The 25,000-nt window shown below is 43.3% G+C and overlaps 1 protein-coding gene across 1 annotated transcript in view; it reads left to right on the top strand.

Annotated features, from left to right (window-relative positions):
• Window positions 1-25,000, top strand: part of klf7a (Kruppel like factor 7a) — a gene marked incomplete at both ends in the record, with an annotated part of 87,162 nt that overhangs the window by 42,812 nt on the left and 19,350 nt on the right. Inside the window, 2 exons of the mRNA XM_080422193.1 lie at window positions 13,417-13,679; window positions 15,045-15,460. Of these exons, the coding sequence (XP_080278319.1) occupies window positions 13,417-13,679; window positions 15,045-15,460 (679 nt within the window). The remainder of the gene's footprint in view (window positions 1-13,416; window positions 13,680-15,044; window positions 15,461-25,000) is intronic.

Raw genomic sequence — 25,000 nt, 5'->3', positions numbered from 1 at the left:
TTGTGCTGTTTAAATCTGTAGACTCCACGACGAGCGATCCATGAAAAAAAATGCATGCGTGTAGGTTGCGCGATGCTCCTGGCTAAAGCCTGAAACAACAACATGTCTCACGCGAGTCACCATTGCAGAGCGATCGCGCATCGTGAATGACTCGTTTTGCCCACTGTAAAAAGTTAAGGAGATACAGAGGTTTTTTGCAAGGAGATAGAATGGAAGCGAATGGGAGCGAGATTTTTTGGTGATCCATCTGTCCCTTACTTCTTAGAGTGTTCGTGGGTGATTCCAGGGTTGCGCTAGCCCCCCCTTGTGGAAAAAAAACGAAAAAAACAAAAAGGTAAAACAAACGTATATTTACGTTTTTTAGGATTGTTGGCACTCCGCTGGTGTATTTGCAAAACCGTAATATTACGGTTTTGACACTCAATGTGTTAATATCAAGGACCCCCCCTCCCCCCATAACTCTGAGAGTGTACAAATGGAACCAATTTGGGAACCATTTGGTTCCATTTGTACACTCCCGGAGTTACAGACCAGTAAAGGTCCATTTGGAACCACCCCCCCCCCCCCACCCTGGGGGTCCCTGCCTGGACCCCCCACTTTGAGAGCCACTGAAGCCAACCTTAAAGATGAGTGAAGCATGGTGGCGGTCCCCCCAGCACTTAGATGTGCTGCCTGCCTGCAGTCCCACCGGCATCTGCTTATAGGATCTATTGACCTCTTGACCCCGGAATTGGATTTGTTTTTCGAGTCCATCGATATGGTCAGCTTAGTCACGCCCGACAGCACATTAAGCAGCGCCAGCGCGTGCCCTTTTTTCTTACCATGTAAACCTTATCTTCAACATATTTTGGAGATGGGGGTCCGTAGCCAAATTACATATCATTTTGGGGGTCCTTGACATGAAAAAGTTTGAGAACCACCACCGCACTATACGTCTGGTGACATTTGAATCCAAGGTAGTTGCTACTGTATAGAACAGCTGCAAAAACGGCTGCTACAAACCCTCACCTACTGCTTTCCACCCAGTTTTAGTAGTTATACCTTGACTCTGTCTCTATACTACTGGAGTGAAGCGTTTAGGGATTGCCTTGTTAGTTGAACCACTTAAACCATATATCAGGGGTCGGCAAGTAAGTTTGGCTTCAGGCGGCGGTTGTTTTGTGTCTTTAAGCCACTAGATCAGGGGTCTTCAACCAGTGGTCCGGGGACCACCAGTGGTCCTTGAGGGGGTTCCAGGGGGTCCCCAACAAAAGGTGTTAATACATTGTCACCCCTTATCCATATTGTATACGTTGGCTATTCAAAAATAGAAGATTTACAAGCTCACAGCGCGTCGCTTCGTGCCGCGCTGCAAGCTTGTATATCTGCTATTTTGTAACATTTTCACACAAAAAAAGAAAGAATTTTGTAGAATTTTGTATATCAATTTAGGGGTCCTTGGCATGAAAAAGGTTGAACACCACTGCATTAGATGGTGGGCCAGAACACAACCAATGGCTAATTTAGGACCTGGAACATGCAGCAAACCACCTTATATTCAATAATAGCTATATTGATATATTTCATCCAATATTGCTATAATACAGAATAATACCTATATTACTGTTATGACAAGATGTGTGGTATTATAACAACTGATAGAAATGTGTGTGGAACCAAATGGTACAGGTGCATCCAGAAATGCCTGTGTAATCATTTTGTGCAGGCCCCATCCTTGAATGTGGCGCTTAGAGGATATTTAGTTCATCAAAAAACGTTTAAAAATAACATTTTATCTGGAGACAGACAGTCACACTCCTTTTTGAATTTGAACAAGAGCTCTTTCATGGTTCACGGTCTCCTAGGACAGAGAGAAACAATGTATCTTTTGAGGCATGTTGAAACAAAGTTTGTTTAGTTTCTTAAAATGTGACTGAGGTTTTTCATCCAAAAGTCTTAAGAGGAAAGTTGGTAGTGAAAACATTGAAAGAATGGAAATAGAACTATTTGTTCATCAATGCAGAGGCATTTCTATTCATATATCCTACCTGAATGAAGGACTGGCAGTCAGAAGTTGTAAATTATTTACAAAATAATTTGCCGGGCCAGATATTATCGCTGGTGAACTAGTAGTGTTCATGTTGTTAAAACCAGTGGTGTAAAGTAACTAAGTACATTTACTCAAGTACTGTACTTAAGTACAATTTTGAGGGACTTTTACTTTACTGGAGTATTTCCAATTGTCTATAATTTTACTTCTACTCCATTACATCTCGGAGGCAAATATTGTACTTTTACTCCACTACAATTATTTGAAAACTATAGTTACAAGTTACTTTGTAGATTTTGATTATCATTACAAAACATACATTACCCACTTCAGCCCTATATACATTTCGTCCATTTGAAAATAGCAGATCTACAAGCTCACAATGCGAGCTTGTTGATCTGCTATTTTCAAAATATTTCTATACATTTGAAAACTTGTGAAATGGGACATTCTGCGTAATGAGTACTTTCTACTTTTGGTACTTTAAGTACATTTTGATACCAATACTTTTGTACTTTTACTCAAGTAAATTTTGAATTCTAGACTTTTGCTTTCAGTTCCAGTACTTCTACATTGCAGAATTGATACTTTTACTTAAGTAAAACATTTGAGTACTTTTTCCACCACTGGTTAAAAATCACCTATAATCCCTGAAACCATCCATATCCAGGCTGTGTGGAAGCACTCCGCTCAACCTCTGACAATGAACAGAGAGATGAGCCATAAGGTGTCTGTCTCTCTGGACAGAAAGGATTCCAGATGTGACACAGGTCAGCCATTCTATTATTAATATGGACCGCCAGCAGCTTTCCTGGGGAACAGTCTGGGGGCCACAAAAAAAACGTATTCCACCTTGAATCCTTCATCCCTGCCAGAGAGAGCAAGTGTAGCACCTTAACCCATTAAGACCTGGAACACATATGTGTCATTTTTAGATTTCTTTGCTATTCTTTGCTATTTCTCTGCTATTCAAAAATAGCAGATCTACAAGCTCATAGCGCGGCACCGAGTGCCGCGCTATGAGCTTGTAGATCTGCTATTTTTTTTTAAATTGTGAACATTTGTGAAAATCTGAATAATATATATATATTTTTTTAAATGTGTTAAATATTTTGTTCCAGGGAACACCAGAAGCAAATGTTTGAGTTACAAATGTTCGCTTGAAAATATATATATTAAAAGATTTGCACACAGTTTGCACACATGTTCACGATTCCTTTCAAAAATAGCAGGATTGAATGGGTTAACACAGGGTGTAATAGGCTGCATTACAGTATTTTCCTGCTTCCTCCAAGTCACTCCGTTATTGGAGAGCAGTCAATGGTGGAACAAGTCAAAGCCGGTGTGCCCGAGGGCTGAATGCATGATCTCCCCTGCCCCCCCTGCCCCCCCCCACCCCCCCAAACCCAACCACTACACAGGTCTATGTGCCAAGTTCAGAAAAGCACTATACCGTTACATTAAATAATAACCCATTTAGCTTAACCCATATAAGACCGGGAAAGCATGCACTTTAACCGTTATTTTATACTTTGGGCTATTCAAAAATAGCAGATCTACAAGCTCGTAGATCTGCTATTTTTGAAAAATCGTGTTTTTGTTTTGCAAATCTTTGAATATATATATATTTTTTGAAAGCGAACATTTGTAACTCAAATCTTTGGTCCCTGGTCCATGGAACTAAATATTTTGAGATGGGGGTCCACGGTCAAATACATATAATTCTGGGGGTCCTTGACGTGAAAAAGTTTGCGAACCACTGATATTATAGCAACATAAGTGTTTAAAAAAAACGTTCTAGAAGACATTTGTAGAATTTTCCTCAGGTCTTAATGGGTTAAAACCAACTCAAGCTTTACTGCAAAAAACACTTTCTCCATATAAGTTGTTTAAATGCTATTTTGAGCGTTTTGGTTATATCATGTAGTTTGTTTGATTAGTTAAAATGGACAAACAAAGCCAGGAAAACTACATATGCGCGACAGCGCATGCACGCACTCAGCCTAAAGAGTTCAGCACCACGGACAGCGATCACGTCATTTTGGAGCCCACTTCAACTAATGAGCAACTGTAAATTATCAGACTAGATTGTTTGGAAACATTGGCACGGCAGCCCATCAGTTCAAGTACATATCGCCGCTGTCGGCCAGAAACCTCTTATCTCAATTTTTTTTTCGTAAAATGATGTCCTACTTCGTCATACGACACTGTCACACAAAATTAGCAAAAATAGGCAATCTCCATGCTCAAAATGCGTCGCAATGCGACGTGTTTTGAGCTATTTTTTTATTTGAATCCTGATGGACACCCGACAGTTTGTCAAAACAGCGACGATATTCAATTTGAAGTACTACTACTCACCGCTATTTACATGAGATGGGCATGGATGTATGTATGTATGTATGTATGTATGTATGTATGTATGTATGTATGTATGTATGTATGTATGTATGTATGTATGTATGTATGTATGTATGTATGTATGTATGTATGTGTGTATCTATATATATATATATATATATATATATATATACATACGGTATGCATAGTATACTAGTTCTTTCCTCGGAAAGATGACAGATAGTTAGTTGTTGTGCCGGTGAGGTAAGAAACCCTAGGAGAAAATGAATAAAAACAGATAATAAAGTATAAGAAAATAAGACAGCAAAAATATTAAAGTACATACTGAGCAGAAAAGACAAAAACTAAAATAGTTTTGCAAAGCAAAGACATAATGCTACTACTAACTAAGTAAGTAACTAAGTACATTTACTTAAGTACTGTACTTAAGTACAATTTTGAGGTATTTGTACTTTACTTGAGTATTTCCAATTTCCAATACTTTTACTTCTACTCCACTACTTCTCAGAGGCAAATATTGTACTTGTACTCCACTCCAATTATTTGTTAACTTCAGTTACTAGTTACTTTTCAGATATAAATTATGATATTATGAAACATAGATAAACCACTTTAGCCCTATTTTATACATACTGTAGGCTATTTGAAAATAGCCGATCTACAAGCTTACAACGCGTCGCATCGAGCTTGTAGATCGTCTATTCTTAAATAGCCTTTTTTTTTTAACTTTTACTTTTGGTACTTTAAGTACATTTTGATACCAATACTTTTGTACATTTTGAATTCTGGACTTTTACCTGTAACAGAGTACTTCTGCATTGCAGTATTGATACTTTTACTTAAGTAAAACACTTGAGTACCTTATCCACCACTGCTCGTGCGAAATCAAAAAAATGAAAATAAAAAGATTTTTTTAGAAGAACCCATAACGCCGTGAGGTCACTGGGTTCTCCGCTGGAACCCGTTGACCTCATCTCTGCTGTTCTCCTGTAGCAGCAGAGATGTTTAGAGCGGGGGGGGGAACGGTACTCGCATTCATCATCTGTACTGATCAGAAAATGTAACGCTCAGCAAAATGTTCTGCGTGGAACTTGGCAGGGATGCACAGACCTCCTCCACCAGTGCAGCCTGGAAGTCCTCCTTTTCCTTCCAGTTTCTCTCTCTCTCTCTCTCTCTCTCTCTCCCCCTCTCTCTCTCTCTCTCTCTCTCTCTCTCTCTCTCTCTCTCTCTCTCTCTCTCTCTCTCTCTGCCTTGCTGTCAGCACAAGTCCCAATCGCATTCATCAGATGACCCAGTGGAGGAAAGTAACTAAGTACCTATAATAAGTACGTTATTTTTTTACTTTGCTTGAGAGTATTTAACTTTTTTTTCCCACTACATCTCAGACGCAAATGTTGTACTTTTTTTACTCCACTACAATTATTTGACGGCTTTAGTTACTTTGTCATACTAAAATTATTATATTATCATACTAAAATTATTATATTATAAAACATACATTAACTCCTTTAGCCCTATTTTATACTTAGGCTATTTGAAAATAGACAATCTACAAGCTCACAGCGCGTCGCATCGCGTAAATTTGGAACACAGGCCTTTTACTTGTAACAGAGTATTTTTATATGTGGTATTGCTACTTTTACTTAAGTAAAATATCTGAGTACTTCTTCCACCACTGAGCACAAGTCCCAATCGCCTTCATCAGATGACCCAGTTTGATGCATTAAAGACCTGGACCAGTGGTTCTCAACCTCTGGTCCGAGGCCCACTGACTGGCCCACGAGGGTATTGCAAGGGGGCCCCGCAAATAATTGGCCAAATAATAAGCTCACGACGCGCCGCGCTGGGACGCGCCGTGAGCTCGTAGATCTGCTATTCGTGGAAACGGAATTCGGTGTAGCGTGGGGAAAAAAGCCAAGTACAGACCCATGGGGCACACCTGTCAACTACAGTACAGTATATACGGTTTAAGTGGTTAATACAGAAGTCTGTGATCTGAAAGCCATTATTCTTGCTGAAATATCCATTAGGCCTTATGCCCACCTTTACTTGGTGTTAAGTACAGGGCAGCCTCTCCTGATCCGATGGTGACTGGACCAGAAAACGTTTACAATGGCCCACTGCACTTACCTAAACAAGCTCCCTATAGATGGTAGTATTTAAAGTCTGTTTGAGGCAACCAGCTCATTGGTGATTCAAACGCTTCCCCTATATAACAGCTGGAGTAGCAGACATTTCCATTTTCTTAGACAATTGTGCGCATGCCACATGCCTTCTCCACCACTCCTTCTCAGTTCTGTTTTTGATCATTCCCAGTACCTATACTGTATATAAACAATATATCCATGCCCTCTTTATACAATATATTTGTTTTTGATACATCATCACCAGCAATGCCTACAGTATATAGAGTAATAGCAAGGTGGGTAAAGGGAAATAACAGAACAGCTGGAACAGGCAGGTAAAATATTCATTTCTGTAATGTACTCTTTAACCCATTAAAACTGGGAAAGCATCTGGTCCCTTTCAGATCTTAGCATTGGATATTCAAAAATAGCAGATATACAAGCTCACAGCGCGTCACTTCGAGCTTGTACATCTGCCATTTTTTTACATTTACAGTGAAAATGTGGTGTCCCTGGCACAATTTTATTTTCGGATGGAGGGGTCCGCGGCCAAATACATGTCAAGTGTGGGGGTCCTTGGCACAACAAAAAAGTTTGAGAACTGCTGATTTAGAAGGCATTTGTAGAATTGGCCTCAGGTCTTAATGGCTTAAAACCAGGGAAAGACAGCGCTTAAAGGACGACTTCACCGCTTTTCAACCTATCTTCATATAATTGGTCCTCACTAATACTCATGATAAAATGGTACAATTATTTTCTACTCGGTCTGTGTCTCAGAGGAGGGCTGTGGACAGTTCAGAGTCCCGTCTACCAGTGACATCATCAATGGGGAATCCAAGCTAATAGAAACTGCAGGCTTTCTATTCCTGGAAAGTTGCAATGCAATAAAAGAAGCCATTGTTCTTGTGTTAATAAAAATCTAAATAAGAAATGTGAAATCTTGTTGGAAAAAAAAATCATGCCTAACGATGATGTCACTGGTAGACGGGTTTCTGGACTGTCCACAGCCCTCCTCTGAGACACAGACCAAGTAGAAAAAAATGGTACCATTTTATCATGAGTATTAGTGAGGACCAATTATATGAAGATAGGTTGAAAATCGGTGAAGTCGTCCTTTAAGCCATATCATGACATTATGACATCTTGCGTATAGTCTCTGGTTATGAGAGACTAGGGTGGGCGGAGTCAGGCCTGCTTGTTTACAGGAGGCTGGTCGTCCATCCATTAAGACCGGGAACGCATCTGCGTCATTTTAAGATATCTTTTGCTATTCAAAAATAGCAGAAATACAAGCTTGTAGATCTGCTATTTTTTTAAAGAAATGTGCGCAAATCTTATATCTAATATATATATAAATATATATATATATATATATATATATATATATATATATATATATATATATATATATATAATTACCCAGTATGCCTTCCCGGATTGAACGGTTCCTGGGTTAAACACTCTGAACACTCTTCTGCCACGTCCAATAAGTCAGGTCCCCTAGGCAACCCCAAAAACCTCTGTTCCTGGTGCTCTGTCTGAAGCTACCTGCCCAACCCCTGCTGTAAGCTCATCCAGAGTCATGTCATGAGAACCCAACTGTGGTGTCCCTTCAATTAGCTCTGCAGTGATTTCAGGAAGAGACCATGGGGCAGACCAAGGACCAGATTGGGGGTGTAATAATATAAAGGGTATCTCTCCAGTCTCCACGTGAGCTTGTAGATCGGCTAGTTTCGCTATTGGAATTACAAAAAAGTATATAGGGCTTAAAGGGATAGTTCACCCCCAAAATGACTTTTTTTCCTATCGATTAGTCACCCCATGGAGACTTGAATTCATGGATATTTTTTTGTTTTTGTCGCATTCCTAAGGCAATAATTTGATGACCCGGTAAGAGACACAAAGGAGACTCTTTGTGTCTCCTACCGGAACCGCTGCCGGTCATCAAATTATTGGTTTAGGAATGCGACAAAAACAAAAAAAATGTCTCCATGGGGTGACTAATCCATAGAAAAAAAGTAATTTTGGGGGTGAACTATTCCTATAAGTGGTTAATAAAATGTAAATGTAAAGTGTACCCCCCTCTGTTTTTCTTTCTTTCTTTTTTTTTACAAATTGAACCCATGGGCTCATGTAAAAAATCATGTGGTTCTTTTCTTTTCTCCTGTAAATGTCTACTGCTCTCATTACTTTTAACCCCAGCCTTAGAATGATTGGTTTGCTATTGACAGAAAATCAACCTCCCACCATTGACACAAAGAAGTAAATCCTGCTTTTATTGTTTTCCAACCATTCCAAATAAACCTCAGAGTGTTCTCAAAAGAATGTCTTGCAAGCAACTTAACATTAAAGTGCCAACAAAGAGCATTAAAGTGCCAGCAGAAACACCACTTCTCAATAGTCACAAGGTGATGGTCTGTAAACCTGCCAGGGTGAATAAAGCTCCCCGGCAGTCTTGATATGAAATCATGTGCAATATATAAGGTTAATGTAACCTGCCTGCCTTCATGCTGTTGGTATGGATGTTTGACCCAACATGCATCAATACATTTTACTTCTACTCCACTACTTCTCAGAGGCAAATATTGTACTTTTACTCCACTACAACTATTTGAAAACTTTAGTTACTAGTTACTTTTCAGATATAAATTATGATATCCTGAAACATACATTAACCACTTTAGCCCTATTTTATACCTAGGCTATTTGAAAATAGCAGATCTACAAGCTCACAACGCGTTGCGATGCGACGCGTTGTGAGCTTGTAGATCTGCTATTTTCAAATATTTTAGTACTTTTACTTTTGGTACTTTAAGTACATTTTGATACCAATACTTTTGTACTTTTACTCAAGTACATTTTGAATTCGACTTTTACCTGTAACAGAGTACTTCTACATTGCAGTATTGATACTTTTGGAGGGATACTTTTACTTTTGGAGGGAGAGAAAAGAGAGGAGAGAGAGAAGAGAGAAAGAGAAATGTGGCGAGAGAAAAGAGGGGGAGAGAGAAAAAGGGAGAGAGAGAAAAGAGAAATAGAGAGAAGATAGAGACAGGAGAATGAACAGAGAAAGGGGGAGAGAAGACAGAGGAGAGAGGAAAGATAAGATAAAAACAAGAGGCGAAAGGAGACAGAGAAGGGAGAGATGAGAGAGAGCATGTAGAAAGACATACAAGAGAACTAGAAATACCGCATCACAGTCGCTTGCCTCCACCAACCACATTATAGTATATGTAGTGAAGACTTGGATCTAACCAACTGTATTTTTGGCCAAATGTAAGTTATCACGATATTGACATGTTTTGTGAGGTCACAGTGACCTTGACCTTTGACCGTCAACCACCAAATTCAAATGAGTTCATCCTAGATCCAAGTGGATGTTTGTACCAATTTAGAAGAAATTCTCTCCAGGCGTTTCTGGGAAGTTGAATTCAAGACAGGACATAGCCTGGTTCCAGACCATAGACCCCGCCCACTCTCTGAGTGGACTGCTCCTCTTGGTCTGGTGTCATAATGTGAGCCTATGGCTTTTCACGGTCGAAGAAATACCTGTCAAATCAGAGTCTGAGGTGGGAGTGGTCTAACGACAAGCCAATCAGCGAATATCTGCTAAAACAAGCTGTGCGATGACGTCAGATGTAGGCGGATCCGTGGATCTCTTGTGATTGGTTTAGGGAAATTTGAATCCCCTCCCCCTGGTAATCGCGGTCACTGCAGCCAATGTCAGACTGAAGCTCCACGCAGCTTCAGGCTGATAATCAGGCTAGACAGGACATACTATACGTGCTGTTACTGTACATACGGATGTATGGACAACCCGAAAGCGTGATGCCTCCCCGGCCACAGCTTTCGCTTGCAGGGGAATAAAAAGACAAAAAGGAGGAAGAGGGAATAAAAACGAGAACGAAGCGAGGACAGAGAGAGAAAAGACAGAAAATAGATGTAGAGAGGGAAAGCGGGAGAGAATTGAGGAGAAAAGAGAAAAAAAGAGCATTGGAAAGAACAGAGCTGATAGAGAGAATGGAAGTGCAGAGATAAAGAGATAAGAGAAAACTAGAGAGAGGTATGGAGAGAGCATGGGGGATAGGGAGAAAGAGAGAATGGGAAAGAGGGGGAGATAGAGAGGGAGAGAGAGAGAGGGAGATAGAGGGGTTAAGGAATAAAAGTGTCTGCAGAGACAGACAGAGAAAGGCAGACAGAGCAGTAGAGAGGAAGGAGGAGAGAGAGAGCAGTAGAGATAGAGGAAGAGAGAGAGCAGTAGACATAGGAAGGGAGAGGGAGAGAGAGAGAGAGAGAGAGAGAGAGAGAGAGAGGTTAAGGAATAACAGTGTCTAGAGAGAAAGACAGAGAGAGCAGGAGAGAGAGAGAGAGAGAGAGAGATTAAGCACAGTAATAACAGCGTCATGTCCGTCTTGCTGACAGATGTCCAGTCATCAGTAAAGACCTCACAGCATTTCTCTTCATCATCTCTCAGCAGGACCTTCAATATTTAATTCCGCTCTGAGAGAGAGAGAGAGAGAGAAAAAACTAAACAAAAACCCTTCACCCCGTTAATTCAATTCACAACTCACTGACTGCAGCCGTCAAGGAAACAGTGGGGACCTCTCCTCCTCTCAGATAAACGCATGAAAGAAATTATTTTTTAAAAGCCTCTACGAGGAAAAAAAAAAAACATAGGCATGCTGGAGGAAATGATATATTATCTCTCTCTCTCTCTCTCTCTCTCTCTCTCACTCTCTCTCTCTCTCTCTCTCTCGCTACTACTCTCTATCTCTCTGTAGGCTGAGTTAAAGTGAGCTTTTTAATTTGATGTCAGTATGCAAATATTGTAAACAGACAAAAAGGAAAAACAACAGTCCCCGAATCGCTTTTATTCCTGAAAGGAAGCATGGACACACAGTCACACATGTACGCACACACACACGCACGCACGCACGCACGCACGCACGCACGCACGCACGCACGCACGCACGCACGCACGCACGCACGCACGCACGCACGCACGCACGCACGCACTGCCACCCACCCACCCACCCACCCACCCACCCACCCACACACACACACACACACACACACACACACACACACACACACACACACACACACACACACACATATACACACACACACGCTCACTCACTTCCCTGGCAACAACAGCCACCCAAAATTTGTGATGTTTTATTTTTAGAAGGCACAAAACAAGGGGAGGTGGGTGTGGGTGCATGGGTGTGTGTGCGCTCGCGTGCGCGTGTGTGTGTATGTGCACGTGCGTGTGTGCGTGTAAGCTTGTAAACGCCTCTGATGTATTCGCTCTGAACAACCTTATTCCCGATAATGGAGCCGGCTAGTGTTGTCTGTCAGTACCTATTTACACACAAATGAAGTGGCTAGCTCCGCTAGAGCCCGGCGGAGCCGCTATATAGCCTCCATCCCACCTGTCAAAACTGGTTAGCCGCTACAAGGCGCGCGAGCGGACGGTCGCCGGGATCAAACGGGCGAGTGCCTGTTCAAACATAATGGCTTTATCGCCAGACGGACGCGGCGAGTACCCCCCCCCCCTCGCAAGAAGCTCCGACGCCTTTAAAAAAAACGCCACCCAGATCGTCGTCCGCGGTAATAGACTTCTCAGGATGCCAGCCAGCTTGCACAAATCAGGAGGGGCATGCGGGCCTCGTGCGCTCTGCCGTACAACCGTGTCACGCGCCGGAAATTAGACGATTTACATGCTTGTAAATCGTCTAATTTCCGCACGCGACACCATCATACGAAGACGTATGAATCAGGCTATATTTGCCAAAGGGGGGCATGTAGAGTAATGGGGATAACACGGTCTATAGCTATTGGCAGGATAAATCTTTCTGTAGGCAGCCAGCAGGAAGTGAATGCATGGGGGGGCTCTATAAAGCGCTCTGCTGGGTTTGGGTGTCTGCTCTCCTCTCCTCTCCTCTCCTCTCCTCTCCTCTCCTCTCCTCTCCTCTCCAAGCCTCTCCTCTGCTCTCCTCTCCTCTCCTCTCCTCTGCTCTCCTAACACTTATACCTCCGTTACGCACTACAGCAGCTGTAATCAATCAGCGCGTAATCAGTCATCTCACTGGAAATGCCAAGTAGCACCGGATGTCTAGGTTGGCTGTGTGTGCACTTGTGCGTCTCTATATTTTATGTGTGTGTGTGTGTGTGTGTGTGTGTGTGTGTGTGTGTGTGTGTGTGTCTGTGTTTAGTGGCACCTGGCAGAGGCTGAAGCGGAGATGTTTGGCTGAGCGGTTGGTAACATGCAGATTCTGCTGTGCATAAACACAGACCAGAGCATATCATGCATGCTGACTGTTATGGTCGGCTGAAATTACGATCTATCTGTTTGTTCGGCTCTGCAGCGGCAGTACCAAGGGGGCGTGTGTGTGTGTGTGTGTGTGTGTGTGTGTGTGTGCGCGTGTGTGTGTGTGTGTGTGTGTGTGTGTGTGTGTGTGTGATTCCATGTGCTATATATCGTCTAAATCAGTGCTTCTCAAACGTTACTTTCAAGGACCCCTGGTTTGATATGCATTAGTTCACGGACCCCCATAACTCACCATGAGAGTGGCTCCAATTTTTCACTCTCAGAGTTACAGACCTGCAAGGGTCCATTTTGTTCCTAATTATCATTCATTTGGCAGTGGTTCTCAAAGTGGGGTTCGGGGACCCGCAGTGGTCCTTGAGGGGTTCTAGGGGGTCCTCAGCAAAATGTGTTATGGACGCGGGCCGCCATGTTATGTTCTGTCGCGCTATCACTGTACTTTGAATGGTGTGACATCACGTTCTCTTCCTACATAAAAGTCGTCGCTCTACGAGGCCGTCCCCCCCTGTGTTCCGCATTGTCTCTTCTGTGTCTTATCGGCGTCTCCTGTCCCCCCCCCCCCTCCTCAGACCTGCCTAGAGCTGGAGCGCTACCTGCAGACGGAGCCCAAGCGCCTGTCGGAGCTCTTCGACCAGGACCTGGAGGGTCTCCTCACGCCCGCCTACCTAAAGGAGGACAGCGAGGAGGAGCTGCTGGACCCTCTCCTGCCCGGCGGCGGCCTCCTCCCCGAGCCCCCGAGCCCCCCGCCGGCGACAAGCCCCTGCCCCGCTCGGAAGCTCCTCGCCTCCTCCCCCGCTGCCATTAAACGAGACCCAAAGCCCAAAAGCCACAGGTTAGGCCTGTCGCAATTATTATTACATTATTATTGGAGATAATTGCAATTATTTGAGATAACTGCAAATATTTATAATCGTCATAATCGTTTCCACGTTGAAACGTTGTTCCTACATTTTCAAACAAAAATAGCAGACCTACATCATACAGATATTTTCACTGTTTTGATTTTGATTTTAACTCTTATCAGTGCCAAGCCCCGAGTTATCCCGAGTTTTTTCTGAATGCCCTCAGTGCCAGAACGAGAAATCCAGAGTTTTTACTTTTTACTGTGATCGCGCTATTCTGTTTATTTTTCATCATAGGTTTCGTTTCCCACTTACTTCACACACACCGGGATCCGGTTTCATGACGCAGATTCCGTTTCCGGTTCTCTTTTTTTTTTTTCGGTCATTTTCAGCCAGATTAGGGAAAAACACGTTTTTTCACACGGTATAAAAAACGAACCGAGAGCTCCACTTCTATTTTCTTTAGTCTGGGTGACGGACAGTCATCGTCGTTGTGTATACTTAAATCCGATCGGCAATCTTCGAAAACGTCACATCCGGTTTATAACGTATGCACTGTTTGAGCCTGTTTGGGGGGGGCGAGCGAGTCAGCGAGGTGATCAATGTGTCTATTTGCTGCTCTCTGCTGGTAGAACTGTCGTATGTGTTTAAAACTGCAGTCAGACAATTTATTTGAATGAAAAATTACAAAATAAAAAAACACGCAAATCGCTGGCACTGGGGGAGTACTTTATGAAAATACTCTGGCAGTCAAAGAGTTAAAAGTGTAAAGTTATTAAATATTTATTTGTCAGATCTGCCCTGTGGATCCTTTGTTTATGAAACAGAAATGTAATTTGTATTTACAGTATATGCTCCAATGTTCAACACCAAAACACACAATTAAACCGTGAAATCGGCAATAGGCTCTATGCACAGCAGCCATATTGTGAAGAAATTCACAGGTATTGCCAATGATACTAATGAAGGCTCTGTTCCATTCTGGTCAAACAGAGTCAGGGTGCTGATATTGAGCATGTTGGCTCACCGGAAACGGCACCAGTGGCTCTAAATTGGGGTTCAGGGAGGGGGTTCTAAATGGCCTCTTCCGGGTGTGTAACTCTGAGAGTGTACAAATGGGAAAAAAAAACACCCACATTTTCCATTTGGATCCATTTGTACACTCTCAGAGTTATGGTGGTCGTGGAAATTAAAAAGTCTGAGAACCACTGTGCTACACTAAATAGAACAGAGCCTTCATTAGTATCATTGGTAACACCAGTGAAGGAAGTGATAATATGGCTGCTCTGCGTCGAGCATATTATTTGTGTGACAATTTAATTATCAAGTAAAAAAAATGTTCCTGATCACGACAGCCCTGCCACCGACGGCCCCGAAGCCACGGAGGGCGGCGTCCACCTGGCCCAGCTGAGCGCCGTCACCTCCCTGACGCCGCCGTCGTCCCCGGAGCTGGGGCGCCACCTGGTCAAGTCCAGCAGCCAGACGCTCACGGCCTCGGCCGACGGGACCCTCACCCTCAAGCTGGTGGCGCGGAAGGTGGGCCTCAGCGCCGCGCGGCTGGTGGCCGCCCACCACGCCCACGCCCACGCGCTCCCCGTCCGGGTGAAGGAGGAGGGGGGGGGGGAGGAGGGCGGCCACGGCGCCACGTGCGTGATCGGCGTCGGCGAGCTGCCGGAGAACAGGAAGAGGATCCACCGCTGCCAGTTCAACGGCTGCAGGAAGGTCTACACCAAGAGCTCCCATCTAAAGGCTCACCAGAGAACACACACAGGTTAGTTAGCGCGTCGTCTTGTTCTAGTTGGTCTCGTGTGGCCACAGACTGTCGCCTCCCACGGTTTTCCAGTGCTGGAAAAAGTACTCAAATGTTTTACTTAAGTAAAAGTATCGATACTGCAATGTAGAAATAATCTGGTACATGTAAAAGTCTGGAATTTAAATTTGCTTGAGTAAAAGTACAAAAGTATTGGTATCGAAATGCACTTAAAGTACCAAAAGTATAAAGTACGCATTGTGCAGAATGTCCCATTTCAAGTTCAAGTTTTCAAATGTATGAAATGTATAAAGATCTCTTGAAAATAGCAGATCTACAAGCTCACAATGCGTCGCGAGCTTGTAGATCGTCTATTTTCAAATGGCTGAAATGTATATTGGGTTGAAGTGGGTAATGTGTGTTTTGTAATAATAATCAAAATCTACAAAGTAGACTAACTAGTAAGTAACCAAAGTTTTCAAATAATTGTAGTGGAGTGAAAGTACAATATTTGCCTCCGAGGTGTAGTGGAGTAGAAGTAAAAGTACTGTAAATTGGAGAACCTCCAGTAAAGTAAAAAGTACCTCAAAATTGTACTTAAGTACAGTACTTGAGTAATGTGAAGCCTCCGGATGTGAAGCCTCCTCCCCACTTCCGTTTCCTCTTTACAGTCGCGCAAATTTATCCTAATATAAATCAAGATCATCTAAGCATATATAGCTTGCTGCTTAGCAGAAATGGAAATAAAAAAATGTAATGTTAAGATATTTTGAGATAGATTTTCGTGAACGGAAATGCCAGCTTCCTGTCTCGGATTTAGGGAGGTGTAGTTCCAGACTCTTTATAGCATTTGGAGATTGTGGAATAGTTGTCTGGCTACGCGAGACTACATTCTAATGATTCTCACGATGATTCTTTGTTTTGTTTTTTCTTCTGCGTCTTCGTGTTATTCTTCTTCTGTCTTTTCTTTGTCTTCTTCTGTTTCCTCACATTTTTCTTCTCCTGTTCCTTTCTCTTCGGCTTCTTTTTCTTCTTCTACATCCTGCTTCGTCTTCATCCTTTTATCTTCTTCCCATCATTTATGTTATTTGTCCGTTCTACTTCGTGCATTCCTTTTTGATCCGTCATCTTCTCCTGCATTCGTCTTGTTCTTGTTCTCGTTCTTGATCATGTTTTTCTTCACCAGTTACTTAACTACTTTTGTATTCATCTTGTTTTTTCATCATCCTGTTTCTTGGTTTCAGAATCAGGTTTATTGTCACATCACAGGTTTACAGGTGTAAATCAGTGTGTGAAATTAGTTTTTGTGCCAGCTCCATCATTTTGTTGTTTTCAGAAAAAGAAAAAGAAAAAGGGGGGGGGGGGGGGCAGAGAGGGAGCGCCAGGAGAAAAACAGAAAAAACAACGCTTACACAGAACCAGCCGGTGGTCCCGTTTCAATTGCATTTTTTTTTCTTCTTTGGTGGTTCCTCTAGAAAGAGGAAAGCATTTATAAAAATTAGCACTTGTCCTAGAGGACCATCTCTCTGTCCGTCCATCTAATCCCTGCAGTACCCGGGTCTGCTAGTCCCGCCGTCAGACAGCTACAGTGACAAGGACAAAGGAGTTAACCTCCAGGCAGGATAGAGAACAGTACCAGGGGTCCCCGAGGACCAGGGTTGGAAGCACTGATCCAGTGGTGGAAAGTAACCAAGTATATTTACTTAAGTACTGTAGGCTACCTGAGTACAATTTTGAGGTATTTGTACTTTACTTGAGTATTTCCAATTTCCGATTTTACTTTTACTCCACTACATCCCAGAGGCAAATATTGTACTTTTACTCCACTAGAATTATTTGAAAACTTTAGTTACTAGTTACTTTGCAGATATAAATGATTACATTATAAAACATACATTAACCACTTTAGCCCTATTTTATACCTAGGCTATTTGCCGATCTACAAGCTCACAACGCGTCGCATCGCGACGCGTTGTGAGCTTGTAGATCTGCTATTTTCAAACATTTTAGTGCTTTTGCTTTTGGTACTTTAAGTACATTTTGATGCCAATACTTTTGTACTTTTACTCAAGTACATTTTGAATTCTGGACTTTTACTTGTAGCAGAGTATTTCTTTATTGCAGTATTGGTACTTTTACTTAAAGGCATACTAGGTAACGTTTTCAACAAAACTAAAGTTAAATTGTATATCTTTTGTGAGTGGCAAAAGTTTCACAACACCCACTCCATGAATTTCACCCCCGGAAGCCTTTTATTTATATATTTTATATTGAACGTGGACTGGGGGGACTTTCCCGGGGAAATGACGTCATCTGGCCGGAAAACGGAGGTGGAAATGCACTGGTTTCCTGTTTGGCCAGGAACTACCGCAACGGTTTCCTGTTTGGCCAGGAACTATCGCGCTAATGACAAAAAGGAACCTCACGCTGATTTTAAGAGAATGTAGGATTAGAAGATCGAAAAAGAACAGAAAAAGAAAGCACAGCTCATGGTAACTAATGCTCCACTGGCTAAGAGAAACAATCCGTAGATAGTATAAAACAATTAAAAGATCGCTTTTTGAAACGCTTCCGGCTTCCGGTGAAAACGAATGGAATTCTGGGTAATCGAGGACTAAGGAAATTGTATGCAGTGACGGTAGTGACCAGCAGAGGTTGCTAAAAATCGTTAGTTGTGAATTTGCATTGTACAACTTTAAGTAAAGAATTTGAGTACTTTTTCCACCACTGCACTGATCAGTCCACTATTCTGCACAGAAATAAACTAAACCAACGTGATCAGATGGGTGGGCCTTCAAGACTTTCAAGTGTGGGAAATGACTGAAATAAAACATTATCTTCTGAAAGAAAATCCACCTGCTTTCAGACTCTCTTGGCACATGTAACACTTCTATTGAGAAGCTCGACAATGGAAAATAAGACCCCCCGAAACAATGTAGCTACCTTTATCTATTTTCCACCCCTGTGACCCGCTCTGCTGAAATTAGTCACACGTTTGCTGAAAACTCATTTTGGGGCTGTGTGCGCGCTGCGGCTGAAAAGCATTCAGAGCCTTCATAATGAACCGCTGCGGAGGTATGTCACCGTGCATTTGCTTAAAGCTCCAAAACTTTGTTGAGTTTAGTTTCATTCAAATCTAATGAACCCAAACCTGCCGCAGAAATCAGTTTTTGTACAGCAAGTCCCATTCCAAACATCCAACGCGTGGTTTAAATCCTCTGAAAAACCGATCTCTGATCAATAAATGTACATGACAGGTATTTTTTCTCCCTCTGAAAGCGTCCCTAACAGAGGTTTTCATTACCTGTTTTCTTTGCTCGATCTTTGTCCTCATTTAGCATTCCATATCCCATGCATTATGCATGGGTTTGATCCACCAGAACAATAGGTAATCCAAGACAATATACACCAAACGCTCAGACGAAAACCAACAAGGCAGTCACTTCCTCATTGATAACTAGATAATGCTGCCTTTAGTGAGGCTTTGATTGTCGAGGGCATTTGTGACATAACACAGAGTTTGAATTGTGTGCACTGCGTCAGACTATACAGTGTTTATGAAGTGGAAATCTGAAAGCCTTATTTTAGTGGTTAAAATTCATATTAATGTTTTGGCTGCTTTGGCGGCCAGATGGGTGGGTGGGCCGCGTGCGTTTTCATGTTTATTTTAAGGATCAGTTAATCGATTGTGTTTCAGTTTAGATGTTCGTATTTATCGGTATCACAATGATAACTAATTTAACCCTTTAAGACTGGGAGAAGCATCTATGTCATTTTTTGATTTGAGCTAAAAAGCATTATTTAACAATTTGGTTATTCAAAAATAGCAGATCTACAAGCTCGTAGCGCGGCACCGAGTGCCGCGCTACAAGCTTGTAGATCTGCTATTTTAGAAAAATCTTGAAAATGTGTGCAAATCTTTGAATGTATATATTCTTTTAAAGCGAACATTTTTAACTGCAATCTTTGCTTCTGGGGGGTCCCTGGAACAAAATATTTTGAGATAGGGGTCCGTGGCCAAATACATATCCATTTTGAGGTCCTTGACATGAAAAAGTTTGAGAACCACTGACATTGTAATATAAGTTTTTTTTTTTAAACAGTTAGGATTTAGAAGACATTTGTAGAATCGGCTTCAGGTCTTAAAGGGTTAACAACACATCGTCCCCTGATCTGAGGACAGCTCTTGGTCCTTGCCCGGGCCGGGCCGGGCCGGGGCTGGCCCCTTTCTTCCCCCGCTCAAGGTCCCCTCTCAGGCAGGGCCGGGAGGGAGGGGCTGTGTGTGGGGGTCATAACTCTCCCTTCTCTTCGATCTCAATCCCAGGACCACTCAGACCCCTGTCAGTGGACTGTCCTTCCACCCCCCCCCCCCACCCCCCTCCCCTCTACCCCACCCCCCCCCCAGTCTGAGTAACTGCACGGTGATGAATGGCCTGACCTGGATAGACCAGCCATTCCCATGGTTTATTTTAGGACCTCGCGTTCTCCACGCCTTCCATAAGTCTAGGCTGACAGGCACGATGTTTCAACGCGAACGGGACGGAGACGGCTATAGCGTTGATGTGACGCATGTCGGCCGTGTCACCACGATTCCATAGTCCAGCGGTTTACCAACATGTGGGCCCCGGGGGGCTGACTGGTGAGCCGTGAAGGCCCCCAAATGAAACAAAACACTAAGATTTGAATGATGATATAACATTAATATTAAAATACAAAAATCTTTAAAACCTTGAAAAATGAGTTTCCATTGTGATAAATAGGATATTATAGTATACCACGTTAGAGCAGTGGTTTTCAACCTTTTTTTTGCGTCAAGGACCCCCAAATTGACACATATTAGACCAGGGACCCCCATTTGAGAAGATATGCCAGGGACTCAAACACACTCAACACCCTTTCTTGAGGGTCCCAATCTACACTGTATCATCATCAGTGTTGATTTAACTCTGAGAGAGTACAAATGGAACCAAATGGACCCGTAAGGGTCCATTTGTACACTCTCAGAGTTACAGACACATAATGGTCAATTTGGTTCCTAACTATTAATTTGTCTGGGGACCCCCTGGAACCCCCTCAAGGACCACTGGTGGTCCCCGGACCACTGGTTGAGAACCACTGCGTTAGAGCCATTGATCCAAGCCGGAACACAATCGATTGGTTGATCATGAAAATATATTTTTGTATAACACCCACCCCCCTTCTGACCAATTAACACAGAAGCCGTGTTAATTGTGGTCAGATGGATGAGATTTTCGGAGTGGGCCTTTGATCCACGAAAAGGTTTATAACCGCTGCCATAATCCATGATGTCCTGCGTGTAAACGTATGCCGCTTTAATCCACAACAATGTTACACATTGTAGGACTGCAGACCGTTTCAGTGCAGAGGGTACAGAGAGAAGTACACTGTGATTTAAACATCAGGGAGTGTAAACATGGAGCTGCGAGGCCTGTGCAATCGCTCAGCTGACACCGGCGGTGGCTCGCTCTGTCCATCCTCCTATAAAATGAACACAACTCCGTCCGTCAGTCAGTCCTCATCCATTCCCCCTCCTCAGTGGGGTTGACCAGTTCATCTGCAGGGAGCGAGGAAGCCCATTCTTCACTCTTTTTTACACTGTTTATTGGAATTCATTTTTATACATTTGAAAACTTGAAATGGGACATTCTGCATAATGAGTGCTTTTACTTTTGGTACTTTAAGTACATTTTGATGCCAATACTTTTGTACTTTTACTCAAGTACATTTAGAATTCCGGACTTTTACTTGTAACATAGTATTTCTATATTGCAGAATTGATACTTTTACTCAAGTAAAAAATTTGAGTACTTTTTCCACCACTGGAGAGGAAGGAAACGGATCAAACGAAAGCGTACCATAGTTGTCAATAGAAGGAAAGGGGGGCCAAAAAAAGAGAGCAAAAAGACCGTCTTCCTCAGAAGGAGACAGTGTTTGCCTCGGGCCCCCTCCCTCCCTCCCTCCCTCCCTCCACTGCCCACCCCTCACGCCCCTCCCCGTTCTCTAGCCGGCTATTATCCCGTACGAGTTTAAAGATGTCATTACCCAAATCCTCTTTTTTTCCCCTTATAGTTGTTATTTCCATAAATTAACCGGCGGGAAAAAAGGGCCACGATGTAATCTGGAATTAGACAGTGCTGAGTGCTGAATGACGGGGTCCCGTAGAATAGGCTTATGTCAGATAAGGAACGGAACAATTAGATTGCGGGGGGGCCAAGTGGCTGAGCGGTTAACCCATTAAGACCGGGAACGCATCTGTGTCATTTTTTTAATTTCTTTGGGCTATTCAAAAAATAGCAGATCTACAAGCTCGTTGCGCGGCACCGAGTGCCGCGCTACGAGCTTGTAGATCTGCTATTTTTTGAAAAAACCTGGAACATTTGTTACTCAAATCTTTGCTTCGATCTGATCTCAATATTTTGAGATGGGGGGGGTCCACGGGCTCAGGTCTTAATGGGTTAACACATGAGGTCTGCTGTAAGTCCGCACTTATGTCTGTCTGTCTGTCTGTCTGTCTGTCTGTCTGTCTGTCTTGTCCTATGTTTTTTTTCTCTCTTTTCTCTTTCTTCGAACTGCGTCCTGGGCGCTACAAATCCCGAACCATATGAGCCTATGTCTGTCTGTCTTTTTCTTTCTCTCTCTCTCTCTCTCTCTCTCTCTTTCAGTCTCTCTCTCCTTCTCTTCTCTATCTCCTTTCTCCTCCTGCCGTGGATTGTGGGGCCGAGTGGCTGAACGATGAACCGCTTGAACCCTAGCATCGGTATTTGATGCCTATACTGTATAAGCCTTTGGTGAAAATAGGTGAACATTCTGCGAAAATACCAGATCCACGTGTCGCAGTGCGGCATGTTATAAGGTCATAGGTCAGAGAGATTTGGTGTAGAGGGAAAAAAGGAGGGGGGTCAAAGATAGAGCCCTGCATGGGTGACCCCAGTCAATGAAGTATATAGGATTTAAGTGGTTAAAACATGAAGGTCTGCCGTAAGCCTGTGTAAGCCTTTCTCTGGCTGTTTCTGACTCTCGCCTCTGTCTCTCGCTCAGTTTCTCTCTCTCTCTCTCTCTCTCTCTCTCTCTCTCTCTCTCTCTCTCTCTCTCTCTCTCTCTCTCTCTCTCTCTCTCTCTCTCTCTCCCGGACACCACTCCTACAGTCTGCTTCTCTAACTCATTTTGTTCTCCTCCAACTCTTCCATCACTCAAGCTCCCGTTTTTTTTCCATCTCAATTTCTCACCGGCCTCTCCTGATCTCCCGCTCTTTCTCTGTCTCTTGTTCCTGTGTCATTTGCTCTCTCTCTCTCTCTCTCTCTCTCTCTCTCTCTCTCTCTCTCTCTCTCTCTCTCTCTCTCTCTCTCTCTAACCCATCTCCCACTGTCTCTCATCCCTCTGTACCATTCCTTCTCTATCAATCTGCCCCTCCTCCTCCCCTCTTCCCCCGTTCTTCTCTCTATCAATTTGGTGGCCCCATGTGCCCACCCCCCCCCTCTCCCATTCTTTCTCTCTCTATCAATCCTGCACCCTTGTCTCTCACCGTCTCAATCTGTCTCAGTGGTGGAAAGTTATTCCTCACCCATTCAATCCGCATCTGTGTCATTTTAAGATTTCTTTGGCTATTCAAAAATAGCAGATATACAAGCTCATAGCGCGGCACTCGGTGCCGCGCTATGAGCTTGTATATCTGCTATTTTTGAATAGCCAAAGAAATCTTATATATCTGGTATGATGAAGCAGGGCATTCATTTACCCAAAAAAAAGATACAATATGGAAGATAAGAGGTTTCTGTCCCCGACTACAGCGATATAGTTTGTCCGCCGCTGCTCCGTCTCAGCAGTAAATGGACATGGTTCTGGCGTTTGGTCAGAGAGGGGCCCATAAAGCGTCCTATAGAGCCCCACTAATGGCCTCAGAGACCCCGGACGCAATGCTCCAGCTCCTGCTAATGGCTGCAATGCAATTAACTACAACACACTGGCTCCACAGAGGCTGCTGCCGCTGTGTGCGTGCGTGCGTGTGCGAGTGTGTGCGTGTGTGTGCGTGTGTGTGCGTGTGCGTGCGTGTGTGTGTGTGTGTGTGTGTGTGTGTGTGTGTGCATGTGCGTGTGCCTGTGTGTGCCTGTGTGTGTGCGTGTGTGTGCTTGCAGTATTGTATTTGTGATGGAGCAAATGTTCCCACAAGTTTACTAGAATTGAATTCATGACTATAGTAGAATTTTCTAAATAGACATTTTGTGAGGGCAATTTTCCTGGTCCCCACTAGAGAAATGGTTGTTTTATGGTTAAAAAAAGACTCTTATCGTTACTGTAGGCTTACAATTAGGAGACGATTCAGGATGAGATATGGTTAGGAGATAGAGATATGCCTGATTTATACTTAGAACTTAGCCAATCTGCAAGCTCATAGCTTGTAGATCTGCTATTTGTGGCTCTAGGTTTAGTGTTAAAAAACAATTGGTGTCCTAAAATGAATGTTGATGTGAAGTGTAGTAATACAAGCATGCGGAGTAATACAAGCATACGTGCGTGCGTGCGTGCGTGCGTGCGTGCGTGCGTGCGTGAGTGCGTGCGTGCGTGCGTGCGTGCGTGCGTGCGTGCGTGCGTGCGTGCCCGGTGCCCACGTATGTGTTTTCAACCATGTACACGTTCACATGCGCTCGTACTTACGTGCGTAACCATTTCACGCCACGGGGTCATGTTACAAACGATGCTCCGGAGATGGCATGCTGTGGTGCGTTGACACGCAGCGCCACATCATGTGTGTGTTTGAACACATCTGTTGTGTGTTGAAACACACTTGTTTGTGACACGCGCTGCTCCCGTCCGTCCGTCCGACCTTCCGTCCGTCCGTCCGTCCGTCCATGCACGGTGCCTGTTCATCTGTCTTACTCGCCTGCATGTGTTTGTTTGATTGATTTCATTGATTGATTGATTGATTGAATACTTTATTAACAGTTTGCAAAGACAAGCACAGGTTCAATACAAGGTCTGTTAAGAGGATTTTAAACCCAAGAAAACGCTATGGCTTGTTTCCATTGGGGTCCTTTGTACTCAATTCATCGAAACATTTAATGACAGACAAATATACACTACTATGCAAAAACATCATGTAAACGAGTAGAAATCGAAAATGAAAATATGTACAGTAAACAGTTCGGCGGGGATGGCCAGTTCCGAATTGCAGCCACCCGTAAGTGCTCTTTCAGAGTGCTTTTGAAAGCTGTGTAAGCTCCATTCTGGTCAAACAGAGTCAGGGTGCTGATATTGTGCATGTTGGCTCACTGGAAACTGCCACACACAGTGGGTCTCAAAACAGGGACCCTCATGGTTCCTTGAGGGGGTTCCAAATGGCCCCTTATGGGCTGTGGTTCCATTTGTACACTCTCAGAGTTATGGGGGTCCTTGAACTTTAAAAAAAAGTTTGAGAACCACTGTGCTACACTAAATGGAACAGAGCCTCCATTAGTATCATTGGTAACACCTGTGAAGGAAGTAAGGAAGAGGCCCACTTTCTTTCCAATATGGCTGCTGTGCATAGAGCCTATTGTTTTTTAA

Source organism: Gymnoscopelus braueri (assembly GCF_963280865.1).
Source record: "Gymnoscopelus braueri genome assembly, chromosome: 24".
NCBI lineage: Eukaryota > Metazoa > Chordata > Actinopteri > Myctophiformes > Myctophidae > Gymnoscopelus > Gymnoscopelus braueri.
This window is presented reverse-complemented; position numbering and strand designations above follow the sequence as displayed.